Source organism: Cebus imitator, unplaced genomic scaffold (genome assembly GCF_001604975.1).
Source record: "Cebus imitator isolate Cc_AM_T3 unplaced genomic scaffold, Cebus_imitator-1.0 Scaffold19, whole genome shotgun sequence".
In the NCBI taxonomy this organism is placed as follows: domain Eukaryota; kingdom Metazoa; phylum Chordata; class Mammalia; order Primates; family Cebidae; genus Cebus; species Cebus imitator.
Genome location: NW_016107334.1, coordinates 11,219,192 through 11,239,945, shown reverse-complemented (window position 1 = coordinate 11,239,945; position 20,754 = coordinate 11,219,192). Strand labels below are relative to the sequence as shown.

Below are 20,754 nucleotides of genomic sequence, written 5' to 3'. Positions count from 1 at the left end.
AAATAGGCAAAGGAAGTGGATAGTTTATAAAAGTAAAAATAACTTTTAAGCCTGAAACAAATTTAATAATTAAATCAAAACAACAATTTTCAGTGTCACAGTGACAAAGATTTTAAAAATCAGGGTCCATGGAAATGATGTGTTCAAATGACATTTATCAGAAATCTTTCAAAGGTACATCGCCTTTGATCTAGTAATTTCAACTCTGTGGTTGTATTCCCAGAAATCAGTCACAGAAGTCACAAGATGCCTGTGTACAGTTGTCTGTGCGGTATACTCTATGAGAGCAAACATTAGGCTACCTCAGTGTGCAGCAGTGGAGGCTTCATTAATAAATACGATACTTCCAGGCTGCTTTGGAAGGCTATCTGAGGCATGGCAGAGAGAACACAAGCTATACAATTCTGTTGGCATCTGCTTTTAAAGACACCACATATGTGTGGGTGGGGTGGATGGAGGTAGAAGAACCACTGGTTAGAAATGTACCAAAATGTTATGAGTAGTGATTTCTGATATTTATATGTGATTTTTATTTTATCCTGTGTGCTTTCTCAGTTTTCCATTTTTTTTTTTACAGTGAATGTATATTACTTTTCTACATAAAATAAATGTTACAAAACAAAAAGTGTCTGTCCTGTTAGCTTACGTTTGTACTTTCTGTCCACTTAAAAAAGAACACCCTAGAAATTCTTTTAATTTTAAGGAGTCACTGTAGCAATGATAAGGTTAACTCCCAAGTGGTTTTTCTCTTCTAGTCAGGAACTGGCGGAAAGCACAGTAGTAGCCAAAGTAAATGGTGAATTGTGGGACCTGGACCGCCCATTGGAAGGGGACTCTTCTCTTGAGTTGCTTCCGTTTGATAACGAGGAAGCCCAAGCTGTGAGTATTTAAAAATCAGATGGCCAAACTTTGGGTACTTACGCTATAAACTACATTATATAAGAAGCCACATATTGAAGTCAAGAACGTGGAGTTTTTTTTGGGGTTTCTGAGATTTAAAATTTGAATTTTGATGTTTAATGTTTGTGGCGTGAATATATACAAGTACGTATCAGTTTTTAAAGTAGCCTATATTTTTCCTTCTTTCTTTTTCCTCCCCTCCCCTCCCCTCCCCATCTTACTCTGTTGCCCGGGCTGGAGTGCAGTGGTACAGTCATGGCTCACTGCAGCCTTGACCTCCCCTGGCCCAGGTGATCCTCCCACCTCACTGTCCCAGCTATCTGGGCCTACAGGTGTGCTTCACCATGCTCAGCTAATTTTTTGTATTTTCTGTAGAGACAGGGTTTTGCCATGTTGCCCGGTCTGGTCTCAAACCCCTGGCGCAAGCAATATGCCTGCTTTGGCTTCCCAAAATGCTAGGATTACAGGTGTGAGCCACTGTGCCAAGCCTTATCATTTCTTAAAATAATCGTTTCCTTAAGTTAGAATGCTTTGGTTATTAAATCAATATGTGTTTTAATAGGCTGTTAAAAATGAGTCTACTTTATAATTTAACATGTACAGGAGAATTGGAAGAAATTACAAGACTCAAATATCCTTAAATGCTTAATATAATTTTCTATAAAAAATACCACATTTTCACATATATATGTGATATGATTTCTGACATGCATTGTCCCATTAACATTGCAGTCACCCTTCAAGCTCCATTATCTCCATAAAACCTAACTTATGGTTAGCTTAGGTTACAGTAATTGGAAGGCTTATGCTAAATTTCTTAATCTAAACTATAAGAACCATATTATAATTTTGTTTAAAACATGCAAAGTATAACCATTAAATATCTAAACAGTACAGTATTGATAAAACCATGTTTAAAAGTGATTTTCAAAAAGTTCAGTACTGTAGACTGAACTCACAACTCTCCAGCTATAGCTAGCCATACCTCAGTTTTTATGCAATTAGATATTGTACAAGAATTTTCAGTACATTCAACTGAAATGTACATTCAACTGAAATTTTTGACTTTAACCCCAAAACGTATTTCTTCCCTCTTTGCCTAAGTCAGTGCACTACTCCACCACATATCCAGTTTCTCAACCTAGAACCTTGGAGGTTATGTGTGATTACTCCCCAACCCTCAGCTCTAATCTCCAGTGAGGGGTAAGCCCAATAGATTTTACTTCCTGACATAATCTAGAATCTGTCCACTTCTTTCTCACCATTGCCACCTCCTGAGAATCTGCACTCACCTTGTTAGAACACTACCAAGAAACTGCCTACCTGCTGTTTTGGCCCTCGCAATCCATTCCCATTGAGCTATCAAATGATGTGTGCAAATGTAAATTTAATCATTTTTTTCCTAAAACCCTTGAATGCATCCCATTGCATTTGGAGTAAAATGCAAACTCCTCCCCAAGGCCTGCATGGTCCTGGGCCCTTCCTTTCTCAAGCTACGCTTTGTCCCATCCCCTACATGTTAGGCACACAAGCCTTCCTGAGTCCCTGTGAATGTAGGATGCTCACCATTTTTCTTTATTACAGAGCCCTTTTCACCTCCTTTTTTTTTTTTTTGGGACGGAGTTTCACTCTTGTTACCCAGGCTGGAGTGCAATGGCGCGATCTCGGCTCACTGCAACCTCCGCGTCCTGGGTTCAGGCAATTCTCCTGCCTCAGCCTCCTGAGTAGCTGGGATTACAGGCATGCGCCACCATGCCCAGCTAATTTTTTGTATTTTTAGTAGAGACGGGGTTTCACCATGTTAACCAGGATGGTCTCCATCTCTTGACCTCGTGATCCACCCGCCTTGGCCTCCCAAAGTGCTGGGATTATAGGCGTGAGCCACCGCGCCCAGCCTCACCTCCTTTTAAATACCCTTAACATCTTATAATTTTGCACTTCCAGGTTTGTTCATTGCCCCTGTCTTCCCCAATAGGCTGTAACTGTATGGGGGCCATGACTGTGTCTGCTTGTTTCACTATTGTATCCTCAGCACATAACACAGTAGGAGATTTCGGCTGATGCTAGCAGTCAGCCTGCCATCCTAGCAGCATTCAGAGGAGAAGTGCTCTGCCCTAAGGACTGACTCTCTAGGTCTGTCTGCAAATCATATCCCAGCCTGTTGGTATGGGCTGGGATTGCGTATAACTGCTCCATCATCTAACTACTTCTGCTCTGATTCGTTTTATCAAACAGCTTTTTAATTGTAATTTCCTTTCTCTTTAATAAAAGGAAGGAAATTGCTGACAGATGACTTGATTATCTTACTCCTTTGGTACCTATATTTATTTGGGGACTTTGGTTAGTTTCATTTTATCCATCAACTAAAATGAATTCCTTGGGAGCTCAAAACCATATCAACTTTTTGAACTTGGAGGACTGACAACCAGGCTTTGGACTGTGGTTAATTAACCCATGTTTACACACTTCTCAGGGGTCTCAGGCAGCCAGCAGATGTTCCCTGGCAACACTTTTTTCTTCCTGAGCCATCTTTCAAACTTCCATAGTCACATGCTCTTCAGCACGTGAAGACTGCTGTGGAGATGCAAAATCTTGTTAACTCTAGTGGTGTCATGAACACTTCAGTGCTCTGTGTCCAGGTCAGAGAGGGTGCTCCTGGAGAAAAAGGAAGAGAGCTAGCATCTGGCACTCCTCAGTCTTCCTCCCACTCAGCTTCAATCAGGTTTGCACGCAGCTGCTTCGCTCGGCGTTCATCCTTCGTGGCTGACATACACAGAGGAAATGGGGTTGTAGCCGAGCTTTAGCCGCCGCTCTCAGCAGAGCAGCTTTGCACTGGCACTGAGCAAGTGGTTCTGGTGAAATTTAAGGGAGGGCTCAGAGAGCATTCTCTTCTAAGTGGGCATTGAAGGTTTTCCTTTCAAATTGATTGTTGCTGCCCTTGGTCTTGCCATTTATCTACTTAAAATTTTCTGTTTGTTTATATCATTTTACTGCTAATTTTCCATGTCATACTTTTGGTAGCTAATGGCCTCTCTGTCCATGCCATGCAGGTGTACTGGCACTCCAGTGCTCACATTCTCGGGGAGGCCATGGAGCTTTACTATGGAGGCCATCTGTGCTACGGTCCGCCCATTGAAAATGGATTTTATTATGACATGTTCATTGAAGACAGGTAACACACCGGCTTCTGAATGCATGTGTTTCCGTTTTATTGTTTTGTAATGGTTACATACTAGCTTAGTAACTATATACTGTTGGGCCTTACATAATGTGGGGTTATGGGCACTGGCACCCATGCAGTTGAAAATCCGAGTGCAACTTGTGACTCCCCCCTAAACTTAACTACTAATAGCCTGTTGTTAGCTAGAAGCCTTAATGGAAACATAAACAGTTGAGTACCACATACTTTGTATGTTATGTGTATTATATACTATAGTCTTAAGCTGTAGAACAGAGATTTTAAGAAAATTGTAAAGAAGAGGAAATACATTTACCATTCATTTGGTGGAAGTGGATCATCATAAAGCTCTTCATCTTCATGTTGAGTAGGCTGGTGAGGAAGTAGAGGGGTTGGTCTTGCTGTCTCAGGGGTGGCAGAGGCAGAATAAAATCCACATGTAAGTGGACCCATGCAGCTCTAGCCTTTGTTGTTCAAGGGTCAACCATATTGCATAATATGATCATAGATTGGTTGACCAATTTTGAAAATTATTTTTTAGTTTAGAAATGGTCTAAACCATTTTAATTTTAAAATAAAAATTATTTTTAGTTAACTCTAGTTTAGGCCGGGCCCGGTGGCTCACGCCTGTAATCCAAGCACTTTGGAGGCCAAGGTGGGCAGATCACCCAAGGTGGGAGTTCAAGACCAGCCTGACCAACATGGTGAAACCCCGTCTTAAAAAAAAGAAAAATAATAATAATAAAAAAAACCTCTAGTTTAAATTCAAGAGACACCTCTAAAATTGTTTTCTTTTTGTCTCCAGAAGAATATGATATGCTATTTATCTAATCTGGGACTTGCTAGAGCATGGTATTAATTAAGACCAGAATCGAAAGCTTAATTCCTAGAGAGAAGTTAGTTTAATTCACACCATGGTAATTAAGGGCACCATTAACCTCAGCCAAACATCTCACACAGTTGAATGCCAGACAGGGATGGTTCACAGAGCCTCACATTCCATAGACCTGTGCTTGACTCATTAGCAAACAGCCTGCCCCGTCCACTTCCTGCCCTGAATTCCTCATAGCTCTTAAGGGTATCTCCAGCTGCCAAAACTGAAACCTCTGATCCTTCTACTTCCTCGCTACTCCTCACCACCAACCCACCATCCAGCTGTTTAGTCCAGTTCTGCCAATTTTATCTCCTAAATAGTTATCCTGCCCCCCTCTCCTTCTCACTTCTGCCTTAATTTAGCCCCATGACATCTCTGGCCTGGATAACTATGGTGCATTTTGTCTTTACCTTCTCCTGTGAGATGCTTAATGACCTCCCCAACCAAGCACTCAACGCTCTGTAGCTGCTGCTTACAGACTGAACCACTGTTACTCACAACCGTGAACTGTGTTTACCTACAACACTTCTGATCTCAAAGGTGTGGATTTTTTTCTACATCAACAGCCAGGCTCTAACTCTCTGGATACCAACTTGGTGTCTAGTGATTCAACTCAATTCTGGCACTACCCTGAGTTAGTGCTGGTCACCCAGGGCAAGGGCTCAGTCCCACAAGACTGCCCCCAATTCAGATATCCCCTGGAAGTCTGGGCCTTCCATGCTTTTGACTTACAGGCTGCAAATCAGGAGTTCCTATGACCCCATCATTGGGTTCAATAATTTGCTAGAATGGCTCATAGAACTCAAGGAGGCAGTTTACTTACCTTACCAGTTTACTATAATGGATGTTACAAAGGATAGAGGTGAACAGCCTGATGGAAGAGATGCTTATGGTGAGGTGTGCGGGAGGGACACAGAGATTTCATGCATCTCTGGGTGCCATGCCGCAAACACCTGGATGTGTTCAACAACCTAGAAACTCTCTGAATCTTGTTGTTTAGGGATTTTTATGGAGGTTTCATTATAGAGGCACAATTGATTAAATCATTGACCATTGGTGATAATCCTATCTCTAACCCCTCTTCTCTCCCTGAAGGAGGCAGGTGGGGGCACTGAAAGTCCCAACCCTTTAATCATGCCTTGGTCTTTCTGGTGACGCGTTCCCATTCTGAAGCTACCTAGGGGACCTAACCGTCAGTCATTCATTAGCACACAGAAGACATTCGTATCAATCCAGAGATTTTAGGATCTTAAAAACCCTGTGCCAGAAACTTGGACAAAGACCAAATATATGTTTCTTAGCGTATCACAGTATCATATCCAGTTTGTCTCTTGTTACCAGTTTTCATTCAACAAGATGCTTTTGCTGCCTGCCGTGTGCTCTGTGCTTGGTGCTGGTGATTCAGCAGTGAAGGAATCAGTCTGTCCTTATGTTGCTAACAGTCTGGTTGCGGGAAGATAGCAAATGCATGAGCAGCCATCTGCTGCCAGGTGGTGATGAGCATAAGAATGTCAGCCAGGTGTGGGAGGTGTGTGCCATGACAGGCAGGTGGGCGGGAAGGGGCAAGTGCCATTGATACAGACAGTGGAGTGGAGAGATGGAGCAAGCCCTGAGGATGGGGTACTTACGACATCTGCAGGGAGAAGGTTCCAGGCCTCTGAGGGACTGTCCTGGGGTGGGGATATGTGTGGCTTGTTTGAGGAGTTGCAAGGAAGCCAGTGTGGCAGGAGGGAGTGAGCACTGACTAGGGGGTGACTGAAAGGAAGTCAGTCCGTGCATAGTGGAGACTGAGTGCTGCTGGAGCACCACAATTCTGCAGTCCACACACCTTTCCCAGCCTTGGTTCCATGGCCAGTGAGGGCAGGGACATGATGAGTACTCCTTCTGGCTCCTGAGCAAAACCAAAATGTGTGAAGGATAAGGAAGACAGCATAGAAGAACAGGCCTCCAAGCAACTCACAGTTCACCTGGTGTCTTCTAGCAGGGTTTCCTGCTCACTTTGCAGTGGAGGAGAAATGAGGCAGGTTGTGGCAGCTGTTGATGCACCACTCTCCCTCTTTGGGACCCAGGAGTAGCAACTGTATGAAGTTTGACTTTCTGAAGTCCTGGAACAATAAGACACCAGATTCAAGTTAGAAAATGCATCACGGATGAAGTATCAGGACAAAGGAAAGAGGGAATGTGTCATGTCTGGAAGGTCGATGTCAATACTGTGCTCTTCCTTTTAGAGCAGTGTCCAGCACAGAATTGTCAGCCCTGGAGAACGTCTGTAAAGCCATCATAAAAGAAAAGCAACCTTTTGAAAGACTAGAAGTCAGCAAGGAAATCCTCCTGGAAATGTTTAAGGTAACTTTGGGAAACTCTCAGACTGCTTACTAGGAATATTAAAAATCAGTGTAGACTAGCTTCAACACCTTCCCCCATATAGTTAGCTGTTGCTCACCAAATTGTTCTAATTCTGTTAAGCTACGGTGAGGTAGTTACCAGTTGCTTGATATGACATTTCCCTCCCCGTCTATTTCCTGAAATTTGAGGACAAACTAGGCAGGTAAAGGGCCAGGCAAATAATTTTCATGTGTTTGTTTATAAATATGATTAATTCTGAATACTGTGATATCTGGTTCCTAAATTCCATAATATATATAATCCCATATAAAATGCTGCCTTCTTCTCTTTTCTTTGGGAGTTTTCTGTTAACTTTTTTTTTTTTTCAAATTTTAACCTAGAGTAACCTGTGTAAAACAGTAACTTTCTCTCTATATTTTTTTGACCAATGTACTAAAATATATTCCTGGTTTTCTGTTTTAAAACATATATATTGGAGAAAACATACGTTTTGTTTGTTTTTTTTGTTTTTTTTAGATGGAGTCTCACTCTGTCTCCCCAGCTGGAGTGCAGTGGCACTGTCTTAACTCACTGCATCTTCTGCCTCCTGGGCTCAAGCGATTGTCTTGCCTCAGTCCCTCGGCTGGGACTACAGGCATGCACCGCCATGCCCGGCCAATTTTTGTGTCTTTTTAGTAGAGATGAAGTTTTGCCATGTTGGCCAAGCTGGTCTTGAATTCCTGACCTCTAGTGACCTACCTGCCTCAGCCTCCCAAAGCGCTGGGATTACAGGTGTGAACCATCATGCCTAGCCAAAAACATACATTTTTAAAACACAGTATTGTTATTTTTGTGGGCTTGAATAAAAAAATAGAGTTGGTTTTGGTAAAAAGTTGCAGTTACTTTTTTTTGTGCAGTAAAATATATAACATATAAAATTTACCATTTAATCATTTTTAAGTATAGAGTTCTGTGGCATTAAGTACATTTACAATGTTGTCAAACCTCTAGGCACTTCATATCAGTGGAATCATGACAATATTTGTCCTTTTGTGACTGGCTTGTTTCACTCAGCAAAATGTCCTCAAGATTCATCCATGTTTTAGCATGTGTCAGAATCTCCTTCCTTTATAAGGTTGCATGATATTTCATTGTATGGATAGACCACATTTTGTTTATTTATTCATCCATCTATAGACACTTGGGTTGCTTCTACCTTTGGCTACTGTTGTGAACCATGCCTCTGTGAACCTGGGTGTGTAAAGTTCTGTTTGAGTCTCTTCTTTACTTCTTTTGGGAATATACTTAGAAGTGGAATTGCTAGATCCTATGGCAATTCTGCTTTTCAGTTTTTGAGAACTTGCCATACTATTTGATGCAGTGGCTTTACCATTTTACAGTTCTACCAGTGATGCACAAGGGTTCCAGGTTTTCCACATCCTCGCCAACATTTGTTTTATTTATTTTTTTCATAGACATCCTAATGGTTGTGAAGTGGTATCTCATTGGAGTTTTGGTTTGATTTGCATTTCTCTAATGACTTAGTAATGTTGAGCATCTTAATGTGCTTATTGGCCATTGGATATTTTCTTGAAGAAATAGCTTTGGAGAAATGTCTATTCAGGTCTTTTGCCTATTATTATCATTATTATTATTTTTAGACGTAGTCTCATTCTGTTGCCCAGGCTAGAGTGCAGTGGTGCAATCTTGGCTCACTGCAACCCCTGCCTCCTGGGTTCGAGCACTTCTCCTGCCTCAGCCTCCTGAGTAGCTGGGATTACAGGTGCATACCACCATGCCTGGCTAATTTTTGTATTTTTAGTAGAAACAAGATTTCACCATGTTGGTCAGGCTGGTCTCAAACTCCTGACCTTGTCATCCATCTGCTTTGTCCTTCCAAAGTGCTGAGATTACAGGCATGAGCCACTGTGCCCAGCCTTTTGCCCATTTTGAATCAGGTTTTTTGTATTTGAGTTATGAGAGTTCTTGATTTATTCTGAATATCCATTTCTTAACAGATACGTGATTTGCAAAGTTTTTAAAAATTCTGTGGGTTGCCTTTTTTGCAGCTACTTTTAAGAACTAAACACAATCTTTGTTAAGGAAAATGATTTGTTGTGAATATGTAGGTATAAAACAGTTAAATCATACAGATATGGGTTTTTCTCCTAACAACTACCTCCTTTAAGCAGTTATTTAATATAAAGTGCCTTGGATATTGTGATAATAGTGATGAAAGCAGAAAAGAAAGGAAAAGGAGAAAAACCCTTAGTTTTATAAATATATCAGCATTACTATAAACGTTACTTTTGTTTTTACACAAATTAACAATATAGCTGTGTCCTTATCAGAATTTTATTGATTTATTTAATGTAGTTAAAATCAGATCTTCTAGAACAGTACTGTCCAATAGGAACATAATGGAATCCACAAATCTGAGCCATGTGTGTAACCTTAAATTTTATGGCAGCTACATTTTCACAGTAAAAGAAAGTTGCAATTAATTTTAACAAAATTTTTAACCCAATATGTAAAAAGTATCATTTCAACTGTAACCAGTATAAAGAATAATTAATGAATGATTTTATTCTTCTTTTCACAGTATTATACTTCCAAAGCCCACTGTGTTTTATACTCTCTGCACACCTTCTTTCAAATTAATGACATTTGAGGCCGAGGGTGGTGGCTTGCACCTGTAATCCCAGCACTTTGGGAGGCTGAGGCAGGCGGATTACTTGAGGTCAGGAGTTTGAGACCAGCCTGGCCAACATAGTGAAATCCTGTCTCTACTAAAAACAAAAAATTAGCCAGGTGTGATGGTATGCGCCTGTAATCCCAACTACTTGGGAGGCTGAGGCAGAATCGCTTGAACCCGAGAGGCGGACATTGCAGTGAGCTGAGATGGCATTACTATACTCCAGCCTGGGTGAGGGAGTGAGACTGCCTCAAAAAAAACCCCGAAAAAACAAAAAACAAATTAGTGGCATTTGAAATGCCCAATAGCCACGTGGCTTGTGTCTTCCTTACTGGACAGTATAGCTTAAGGCTGTAAGCCATAAGCTTAAGGCTTATAGCTGTTTGTATACCTTGTGTCTTAGTACCTAGAACATCAGTAGATGCCCTTTCAATGTTTCTTGAAAAAAGTAGAGTTGTTTTCTTCATTTAAACATTTTGTGTAATGTGTAAATGTGTTTTTCTTTGTAGTACAATAAATTTAAATGCCGCATTCTGAATGAGAAGGTTAACACTGCAACTACCACCGTGTACAGGTTTGTGTCCACACATGTTAAACGCTGCTCAGTAGTAAACTTGAAGGTGTTAGCAGTAGAGGCAGAGTTTGTTCTCTGGTTGGAGTTCTATTTTTCAAGCTGTGTAGTTGGTATTATACTTTAGTTAGGTTCCTCAAAATGCTTTCACTAAAGAGAAATTATTTTCTTTGTTTTAGTAATCAGGATGGTACTGAGACCCATATTTTATTGTCTGGGTGTCAGCTATAACAGGATTTTTCTCCATGTGGGTGATACTGTTGGGAAAGGAGTTTCCATTCCATCCTTCCACATTAATCAGAATGGGGACCATTCCAGGGCATCTCCTTAGCAATGATTCTCTGCCTAGTACTTACTCTCCAGTGTCCAGGTGTAGAAGAGTCTGCCCCATTGTCCATACTCCAAGTGTAGCAACCGTCATGTGTTAGTAGCATATTCGTGATAAGATCAAAAGAAAATACTGGGAAACAAAGGCAGAATCAAATGTAAGAGGAGGCAAGTGAAATTAATACCAGGATCACTTAGTTCTGTTCGTTTAACCTCAGGTTCCTGAACTCCTTTTTATTTTTCTGTGTTTATATGCCTTATGTGTAATTGCTATTCCCCTTTCTGTGTGTTCCGGCCATCTGGGTGCTGCTGGGACCCTCACAGTACCGGCTTAGAAGACCTGGTATTTATTTAATTACAACCACAGATATTCTCCCTCGGGGTACTTATTTTCCACAGTCAAGGACTTATGGTTCTCTGGTTTAATTGTACTGTAAGTAAAATCATATCCCCTTTGTGCAAAGCTATGCACAGTGCATTCCTTAATTTATAATATGAACTCAATGCCATTTCATATTGATGTGGAATGCCATGTTTATCTTTTTTGGTATTATCCAATGACCTCATAAAGTTTTATTATTTGTTGTTTATAATTCAAATAAATGTTAGTATAACCATTTTAAAATTTAAAAATAAATGAAAATATAGAAAACAGGCGAAGTTTTAAATTTCTGGCTTCTAATGCTTGAGTTGTTGGGGTTTAGAACCTTACTTAGGTCAACATTGACACTTTTTGTAGTTTTCCAATTTGAATGACTTGTATTTAATTTTTGAAAAAACGTTAAAGCTTTTGTGGCTTTCTATTTAAAGGTTAGAGTATTGAAGGCTTTCGTGCTAATTCGACATTCCTTCCTTTCATCTGAGTTTTACTTAGAGGCTCTCTCCCTAGAGAACAATACACAAAGACTGGCCATTGAAAGAGATGACATTTTTGTGTTTGCTGGGCTATAAGCCAGTCCCTTTTTGTATTTGTTGTAATTTTTAAGTTTCTAATCAGTGAATTGCATGGTTTCTTTCAGAAGATGTTCTGCGGTTTTTGAATCTAGAGGGCACAGTGGACTCTGAGGCTAGATGAATTGCCTCTCTACTTCACCCTAAATTAAAAATGGCCTTGCCACATATCAATAAGTGAAACTCTACCTAAAATATAGGATATTATGGCTTATCATGAATAGTCCAAAAAACTGTAACTGTGCCTGAGCATGTCTTAAATATTTCGTTATAGGTGCGGTCCATTAATTGACCTTTGCAAAGGTCCACATGTAAGACACACTGGAAAAATTAAAACCATCAAAATTTTTAAGGTAAGGATTGATTTTTTTTTGAATACAGCAAACTTAAGGGGCACTAGATATTAAGGGATTTCAGTCATATCTTTTGTCGTCTGAACATCATATTTGAAAATATTTCATTCTTATTTGACTAAAACTAATGAAATAATTTAGAATTTTGATAATTAGAACACTATAGGTAGCTTTTGTTTATCATTTTATCTTATTGCGAGTGTTGTAACATTTCTTTGTCATACAGTATTCTATTTTATTTATAAATTTATTTATCTGAGATGGAGTCTTGCTCTGTTGCCCAGGCTGGAGTGTTGTGGTGTGATCTTGGCTCACTGCAACCTCTGCCTCCCAGATTCAAGCGATTCTGCCTCAGCCTCCTGAGTAGCTGGGATTACAGCCACGCCTGGCTAATTTTTGTATTTTTAGTTGAGATGGGGTTTCGCCACGTTGGTCAGTCTGGTCTCAAACTTTTGACCTCAGGTGATCTGCCTGCCTCGGCCTTCCAATGTGCTGGGATTGTAGGTGTAGACCACCGCACCTGGCCTTTTTCATATGCTATTTTAAAACATTGTTCTGTATACTGTGGTTTTCTTGAATTGCCCTGAAGTAAGCAAGAATATTTGTCTGCATGTGAAAGTAATATACTGCCAAAAAAAGAAAACAGCAGAAGGGGATATGATGGTGTAATGGAGAAAACATTGCTCTGGGATTTAGGAGGCACAGGACTGACTTGGCAGTCCCAGCCTTTCTGGGCTTTGGTTTTCTTACAGGTAAAATGAGGGGCTGGCTAGTGGCACTGTTCTTAATCATGGACCGTAGGTCAGCAAGACCAACTTTACTTCCCTGCACCTACCTTGTATTCTGCCCTGTCCTTGGGAATCATAATTGTTGCTTAGCCTTCCCTCCTTTCCATGCGCTCTCACTGTCATCCCTAAAATTCATAGCAGACTCTACATAATTTACTGATTAATATATAATTTGGGCTGGGAAGGTTTAGTTAGAATCCATTTTAATGTTCTCAGCACTACAGAAAGTCTTCTGTAAGTAAGCTTTGTTGATTTTGTTTGTTCGATTTTGAGACAAGGTCTTGCATCGTCACCCAGGCTGGAGTGCAGTGGCACAAACACTGCTCAATGCAGCCTCAACCTTCTTGAGGATTGTGCAAGCAATCCTCTTGCCTCAGTCCCCCAAGTAGCTGAGACTACAGGCGTCTGCCATTGTGCCTGGCTAATTTTTGTGTTTTCTGTGGAGATGGTTTTGCCATGTTGTCCAGGCTGGCCTCAAACTCCTGGGCTCAAATGATCTTACCATCTTGGCCTCCCAAAGTGCTGGGATTATAGGCATGAGCCACTGTGCCGGGCTGCTTTGTTGATGTTATAGTGGAAAATTGCATTCATATTTAAGAGCAGTTTTACTTACAATAGAATGTTTGATATATTTACCAAAATTCTGTTTGATATTTAGAATTCTTCAACATATTGGGAGGGCAATCCTGAAATGGAAACATTGCAGAGGATCTATGGAATATCCTTCCCTGATAACAAGATGATGAGAAACTGGGAAAAGTTCCAAGAGGAAGCAAAGAACAGAGATCACAGGAAGATTGGGAAGGTATGCCCCTCATCTTAATCGCTAGGGAGATGTAATCGCAAGCCAACATAGGAATGTTTCTGTCTCACAAAACTCAGTTGCTTTAAAAATAAGATTTCTTCTTCTTCTCACCCATCTGTTTTGCTGGCACTCACATTCTGCTGCAGAATTCTTTCTTTTTAATACCCCAGATGTCTTCTAACCTCTTTCTCCTATAACTTATATTAAATTATAAAAATTGCACCCTTCTCTTATTTTTGTCATGATATAAAAATAAAGTTGTTTTTTTATATTCTATGCACTTGATGCATCCATTGTATCTGTGAAACAGAGCAGCATGTAGAAGGAAAAAATGAGATTGGAAAGCAGCTAGGCCTGAACTTTAGGCCCAGTCCTTCTTGCACTCAAGCTGTGTTAGACGATGAGCAAGGTGTTCACCCATGAAGCTCCATGTCTTCGTCTTCCTTAGTGGGTAGCCTTGCAGGGTAGATGTGAAGACAGATACCTGATGATGGTGCATAGTACGGGGCAGGTTCTAAGTAGGTGACAGCCATGATGATGATCATCATCACCTAAAGCCCACCTCCTGCAATGAACTTTTTGGTCTTTTTTAACATGTTGTCTCCCCATGAGTGCCATACTCCAAGTGTGCCAAGTAAAAAAAATTACCAGAAAATAGCAGATGGTGACGTAAAGCTAAGTTCAAAGCTAACTCGCCATAAATATGGATGGAAATTTTACTATGCTATTACATATATTTAGATATAAGTATTGAATGGCCTTGGAATGTCTATTACTAGAGAAGATGGAAGTAACTATTATGTGTTTTATTCCCAGCTTATCATGTTTGTGCAGTAAATATTAAGCCACAACAGATGTCATTTGAAATGCAATTATTGTTTCAATCTAGGAACAAGAACTTTTCTTTTTCCATGATTTGAGTCCTGGAAGCTGTTTTTTCCTTCCCAGAGGAGCCTTCATTTATAATACACTTGTGGATTTCATACGAGTAAGTTGACTTTAAAATATTTTATTCTTATTCAATTCCAGTTTACATTTTACTATTTTCTCTTGTAATAAAATGGTCAAACATCTCCACTAATTTTACTTTGGTAATGTTAATAAGAAGTTTGAGGTTAAAAGTGAGGTACTGGCTGGGCGCAGTGGTGCACACCTGTAATTCCAGCACTTTGGGAGGCCAAGGTGGGCAGATCACCTGAGGTCAGGAGTTCAAGACCAGCCTGGCCAACATGGTGAAACCCCGTTTCTACTAAAAATATAAAAATTAGCTGAGTGTGGTGGTGCATGCCTGTAAACCCAGCTACTCAGGAGGGTGAGGCAGGAGAATTGCTTGAACCTGGGAAGCAGAGGTTGCAGTGAGTTGGGATCGTGCCACTGCACTCCAGGACAGAGCAAGACTCTGTCTCAAAAAAAATAAATAAATAAAATAAAAAGTGAGATAACAGATTGTACCTTCTAATAACAACGTGGAGATAATTTCTGTTTTCCCTGAATACATTCCTGGATTTCAGAAAATTCACTTTTTGTCCATATAAGTTTCTAAAGCATGTAGATACAAAGGCAAGCATTAGACTAAGTGTGGTGCTCCCTGTGAAAAAGAAGAAGGGAGAAAGTGTCTTCTCTGGCACAGAGTGTTGAACTGTGAAGCATTGCTTCTCCAAAACTGGTCCATGGGCCACTGGTGCTTCCCTTTGCCTAAAGCCTGACTCCCAGGTGATTTGGCAGCTCCAGAGGAAAGAGGAAAAAACCAATAGTATAAACATCTACTTGTAATACAAGTTCATAAATGGGAAAGTCATTAGAATTTACATGGTGAGGACTGTGTAGATACTGTTCAGAGGTGATCCAGGTCGGCTACTAGGATTACATTTCCATTCTTGCACCGTTTTGTCTTAACTAAATCATTACCTAAATTTTTCATTTACTTAGTTTTTTATGTGCCTACCACTAATTCATCCTCAGGTTTCTCTCAGAAAACTACAAATCTCCTTGCAACGTATTCTGCAACGATTCAGGTAATTGCTCAGTAAATTTTTTTTCAAATTTGGTCCTCTCACTTCAGAATTAACTTGCTACTAAGATTCTTGGAAACTGATGTCTTAGAACTTATTTTCATCATCTTGGCCTCTTTCCTCTTGTCTCTTCCTGTGCTGAGTCCTGTTTCCTGGTCCCTACCTATCTCTTCTTTGCTTATGTTTAGTTCTCATTTGGGGATCACTTTCTTGAGTAACTTTCTAAGAAAAGAGTATATGTGGCCTTTGCTGGTTATTCTCTGTTTGCTTCACTAGTCTTGTTCTCCTTCCTTTCCTTCTTGTGCTGTGCCCCTGGAGGCTGACCTCTATAGATTCTATCACTTGGGGTACATACCTTTCAGTAGGGACTGGCCAATGTGAGGCAGTGGTAGGAGATCAGAGGGCAGGGGGAGAGACTTGAAGAATCACTGAAAATTATCAGAGATTTAGATTTAGGCAGGTGGTGATAACCACCACAGCTGCTGATTTGGATGTGCTGTCTTTTCTGGAAAATCAACATGGCCCCCGGCACCCTGTACTCTCAAATTGGGAGTACAATAGACGAAGAATGAACAGAAAGCCTTTACGGTGGCGTTAAGGGGATCTCTTTTTTTTTTATAGATGCAAGACAGATGTGGCTGATGATCAGGACCAGGGCTTGATTGTGTGGGTCACCAAATTGTAAAGGCATTTAAATACACAAACCAAGTGATCCCTTATTCTAAGGTAAGGGTACTGGTTGGGAAGGCATGGGTCCCTGAGGCTTGGAATGGGAATATTTGAGAGACACAGACGATGCTGAGAGCTTTGAATTTCTAGGTACCCTTGTCTGAAGGAATTGGCTTTACCAAGAATTAAAACCTGCAAGGGAACTCAGCTGTTTTTTTCCATTGGTTTTTTGTTAAATGGTCATGTCTCTTCCCATATCTAGTAATATTATATTATATGCCAGATACTGTATTTAATATAAGTGTAGAGGCTCTAGATGATGTTATCTCCCACTGGACCATTCACCCCCTGCCAGTATTAAAGACTGATCACTCAGTTCAATCAGAGATTGCACTGGGTTAGGGCTGGCTTTCATTTTAATAAAATTCAACCAACTTTTGATTCCTGTTTCTAGGCCATGACCCTGTTGGGTTTCCAATTGACAGGCTGGTAGATCTGTGTCTTTTTAACCCCATAGGACTGTAGGGAAGTCCATTCTGCTCTCCAATGTATTCTGTTCTTGAGTAACAAATAATTCCAAGTCTCATCTAATTACTGCATTGGCTCAAAAATCCAGTAAAATGTTATCTGAATCAGGCCTAGATGCATATGAAGCTCCTCAGGTGCAGTTTCTTGGGAATGCATCATTAAGTACATTTCCTCTACATCTTAAGACCTGTGAACTAAAGACACAAATTATCTACCAGCCACCTTATCCTCCCATCTTCCCCCCATTACAAAATGGTGCTAGAGGAAAAGATTGCAGTAGATAGTCTCATTCAAAAAGGAGTAGGGGAGAGTAGGAGGCACACAGTAGCCACCATCTGTAGAAATTCTGGTATTTACCAGTTATCACTGCCCCAGGGTCAAAAGATATGCTTTGATCAAGATCCAGTTTTGTTCTGCCTGGCTGTGATTCTGCCCTCTGAGACATCCTTTCTCTTCCATAAGAAATGGCCCATGTGTATTTTGGGGTAGCTTTCTTAGTATTCTCAACCTGATACCTTCCTGTAAAATGCTGGGGGTGGTCCAAAGCCCTCATTTCATTTTGTGCTGTCTTTCAATTCTAAGCTAGTACAATTCCTTTAAAAACGTTGTGTGGCCTTTTATATAAATTTATCATCAACATGGTTAGATAGAAGCCACATCCACATCTTTCTAACACAGATCCTGCTTTTACCTAGGAGGCTACTGTGAGACAACAGTACACTGCAGTCTTCAAAGCCTTTGTGTTTAACCGAGAGGGTCTACAAAGCACACTCCTGACTTTTAGAAGCCTTACTATGTGCACTTACAGAAGATCATTTTGAGGTCTTCACAGAGTGTCTTACAACCCCGCTCTTAAGACCTTTACCCTAAGGCTGTGCTTTGATGATTATAATCTGAATTTGATCTTTGTACTGAAGCTTTGTGAGTGTTTTTTTGGGACAATCTAAGGAAAAGAACGTTTTATTTTTGAACCTAGCAGGTCCTGGTGACTGTATTTTCTCTAAACTTGGCTCAAAAAGTTAATTAGTTTCACCTTTGGTTTATACCTCTCTTCTTATATTTTACTGTAGGCAGCCAGAAATTGGTTGTCACTTCTACCTTCTGCCAGGACTTCTCCCCAGCTAAGTTCATGGTTCTTTGGGTACTCTTTCTGTTTTCCGTGTTACCTCTGGTGACAGTGTTACCCACCATCTGTTTCTGGCACCTCGTAATAAGAATCCCTTTTAGCTTCTGCCCACTACCTGGCCCTAAAGCTACATCTTTTAGGTTATTGTTAGGTCAACTGAAGAATCAGGAGGTTCATAAAATTGGAAAGGAGAGCTTCATTTCTTTTGAGGTGTTGCAGTCTGGTATCCTGCAGGCTGGGAAGCATAGCTTCTGGCAGAAACCAGAAGCAGGCATTTCGAGGGAGGGAAAAGACAGACAGGAATTTATGCTGATGAAGTTGGCTAAGTATAAATATTTAACAGGTTGTAAGCTATGAATATTCACAAAGGGGACATGTACATACATAGTAAGCAAATATGCATGTTACATGCATCCCTTGTTCACTTTGGGGTAGAGACTTAATGTGTTAAAATTGGGCTGTATAACCAAAAGGTCAAATGGAGGACACAGGCATCCCATGTGCAGCTTTCGTAAACCAACCAGAACCAGTACATGGTTAGTGGTCTCTTATCAGGAAGGAATGCTAGTCAGTTGTGTAAATCAGTGGTGGAGCAAGTCTTTTGAAGGGGCTTGTTTCTGTTTAACTCTTAGGAATGAAAGCCTAATGGTGGTTAGTGAGGGAGTGGGTATAATTAGGTGTGCCCAACCTCCTGTCACTGCCAGTAACTCAGTTTTTAAGGTTTCTCTGGGGTCCCCTTGTCCAAGAGGGTGTCTGTTCAGTCAGTTGGGGAGCTTAAGATTTTATTTTTATTTCTTAGTTATAGCAGTACCTACATCCAGTTTGAAATTCTGTTTGGGATGGCTGTTGCAGCATAGCTAAGCATCTTAGAAATTAATAGTTTGAAACTGCCATTTCATCATTACTGCCTTTCATAGTTCCAGATTTTAGGCTCATCTGGCTGGTTCTTGGATTGGGTCCCTTACATGACTATATTCAGGTAGAGTCTCATGCCGGGGTTATTGATTGATGTGTAACTTACATTGATTAAAATGCACAGATCTGAAGCACGCAGCTCAGTGTTTTCACTCATGTGAACATCTACACAACCACCATCCAAATCAATACAAAGATCACTTCATTCCCCCATAAGGTCTTCTTGGGTCACTTCCTAGTCGATTCTTGCCTCCCTTCTCCCACCTGAGGTAATCTCTATGTTGATTCTGTTTCCATAGACTAATTTAGCCTTGTCTTAAACTTCATATAAATGGAATCATACAATATTTTCTGCTGTGTTTCTGGTGTTTCTTTTGTTGAGCTTAACATCTGAGATTCATCCAAGTTGTGATAGCTATGATAGGTCTTTTTGTGTTGTTTTGAGGTATTTCATGTACTATGGATATGGTACAACCTGTTTATTCCTTATCTTGTAGTTGTACATTTAGATTATTTCCAGTTTAGAGCTATTGTACATAAAGATGCTATCAACAGTCTTGAACACACCTTTGGTGTACATAAGTACTCATTTCTTTTGGGTATGTACCCATAAATAGAATTGCTAGGTCATGGGTAGTATATGATTAACTCTTTGAGAAAATGCTGAACAGTTTTTATGTGGTCAAACCACTTAATATTCCTTCCAGAAACATGTGAGCATTGCAGTTGCCCTGCATCCTCATCGACCCTTGGTGTTATCATTATGCTATTCTGGTAGATATAGTGGTTTTATTTCATATTTCCCTGTTGGATAATGATACTGAGAACCCTTTCTTATGTTTACAGGTTTTTTTTGGATATCCTTTTTTTGTGAAGTGCCTTCTTAAGTATTTTGTCCCTTTAAAAAATCGGGTTATCTTTTTATTTTTGATTTGTAGAAGTTCTTTCAATACTTAATAGGAATCATTGGTTAAATATATGTATTGTGAGTGTATTCTTTCAGTCTATGGCTTATCAATTCACTTTCTTAATAATGTCTTTTGACCAACAATTTTACATTTAGTGAAGTCCAGTTTGTTACTTTTTCTTTTTTGGTTAATGCCTTTCATATCCCATTCAGAGCCAAGATGCTGTTCTCCTGTGTTATGTTCTGGAAGCTTGATTATGTTTGCTTTCATACTGTGATCTACCTTGAATTCATTTTTAGGTTCTGTGAATGGTAGGGGTCAAGGTTCACCTTTCTCCCCAGGGTAATCTAATAGCTTCAGTGTCATTTATTGCAGCAGAATTTTTGTGCTAAACCAAATAACCATATATGTATGATTATTATATAGACATTTATATATGTGATTATATATGTATGTGTGTATATATTTCTGGATATGCTGTTCCTTTGGTCTTTTGGTCCAACCCTGTATCAATATCACACTGATTTTCTCAATTACTGTAACTGTATTTTAAATCTTGATGTAAATAATTTTTCTTTAATTTTATTCTTCTTTAGGATTATTTTGGATATTTTAGATTATTTGTATTTCAATATAAATTTTACAATAAGCTTTTCAATTTTTTTTGAGACAGAGTCTTGTTCTGCTGCCCAGGCTGGAGTGCAGTGGCACAATTCTCAGCTCACCACAACCTCTGCCTCCTGGGTTCAAGTGATTCTTCTGCCTCAGTTTCCCAAGTAGCTGGGACTACAGGTGCATGCCATCATGCCCAGTTAACTTTTATATTTTT

General features: G+C 40.0%; 1 protein-coding gene across 1 annotated transcript in view; it reads left to right on the top strand.

Annotated features, from left to right (window-relative positions):
* Positions 1–20,754, top strand: part of TARS3 (threonyl-tRNA synthetase 3) — a 64,841-nt gene that overhangs the window by 8,860 nt on the left and 35,227 nt on the right. The window contains exons 4-10 of the mRNA XM_017518955.2: positions 756–879; positions 3,951–4,072; positions 7,181–7,298; positions 10,482–10,546; positions 12,096–12,174; positions 13,621–13,767; positions 14,657–14,755. Of these exons, the coding sequence (XP_017374444.1) occupies positions 756–879; positions 3,951–4,072; positions 7,181–7,298; positions 10,482–10,546; positions 12,096–12,174; positions 13,621–13,767; positions 14,657–14,755 (754 nt within the window). The remainder of the gene's footprint in view (positions 1–755; positions 880–3,950; positions 4,073–7,180; positions 7,299–10,481; positions 10,547–12,095; positions 12,175–13,620; positions 13,768–14,656; positions 14,756–20,754) is intronic.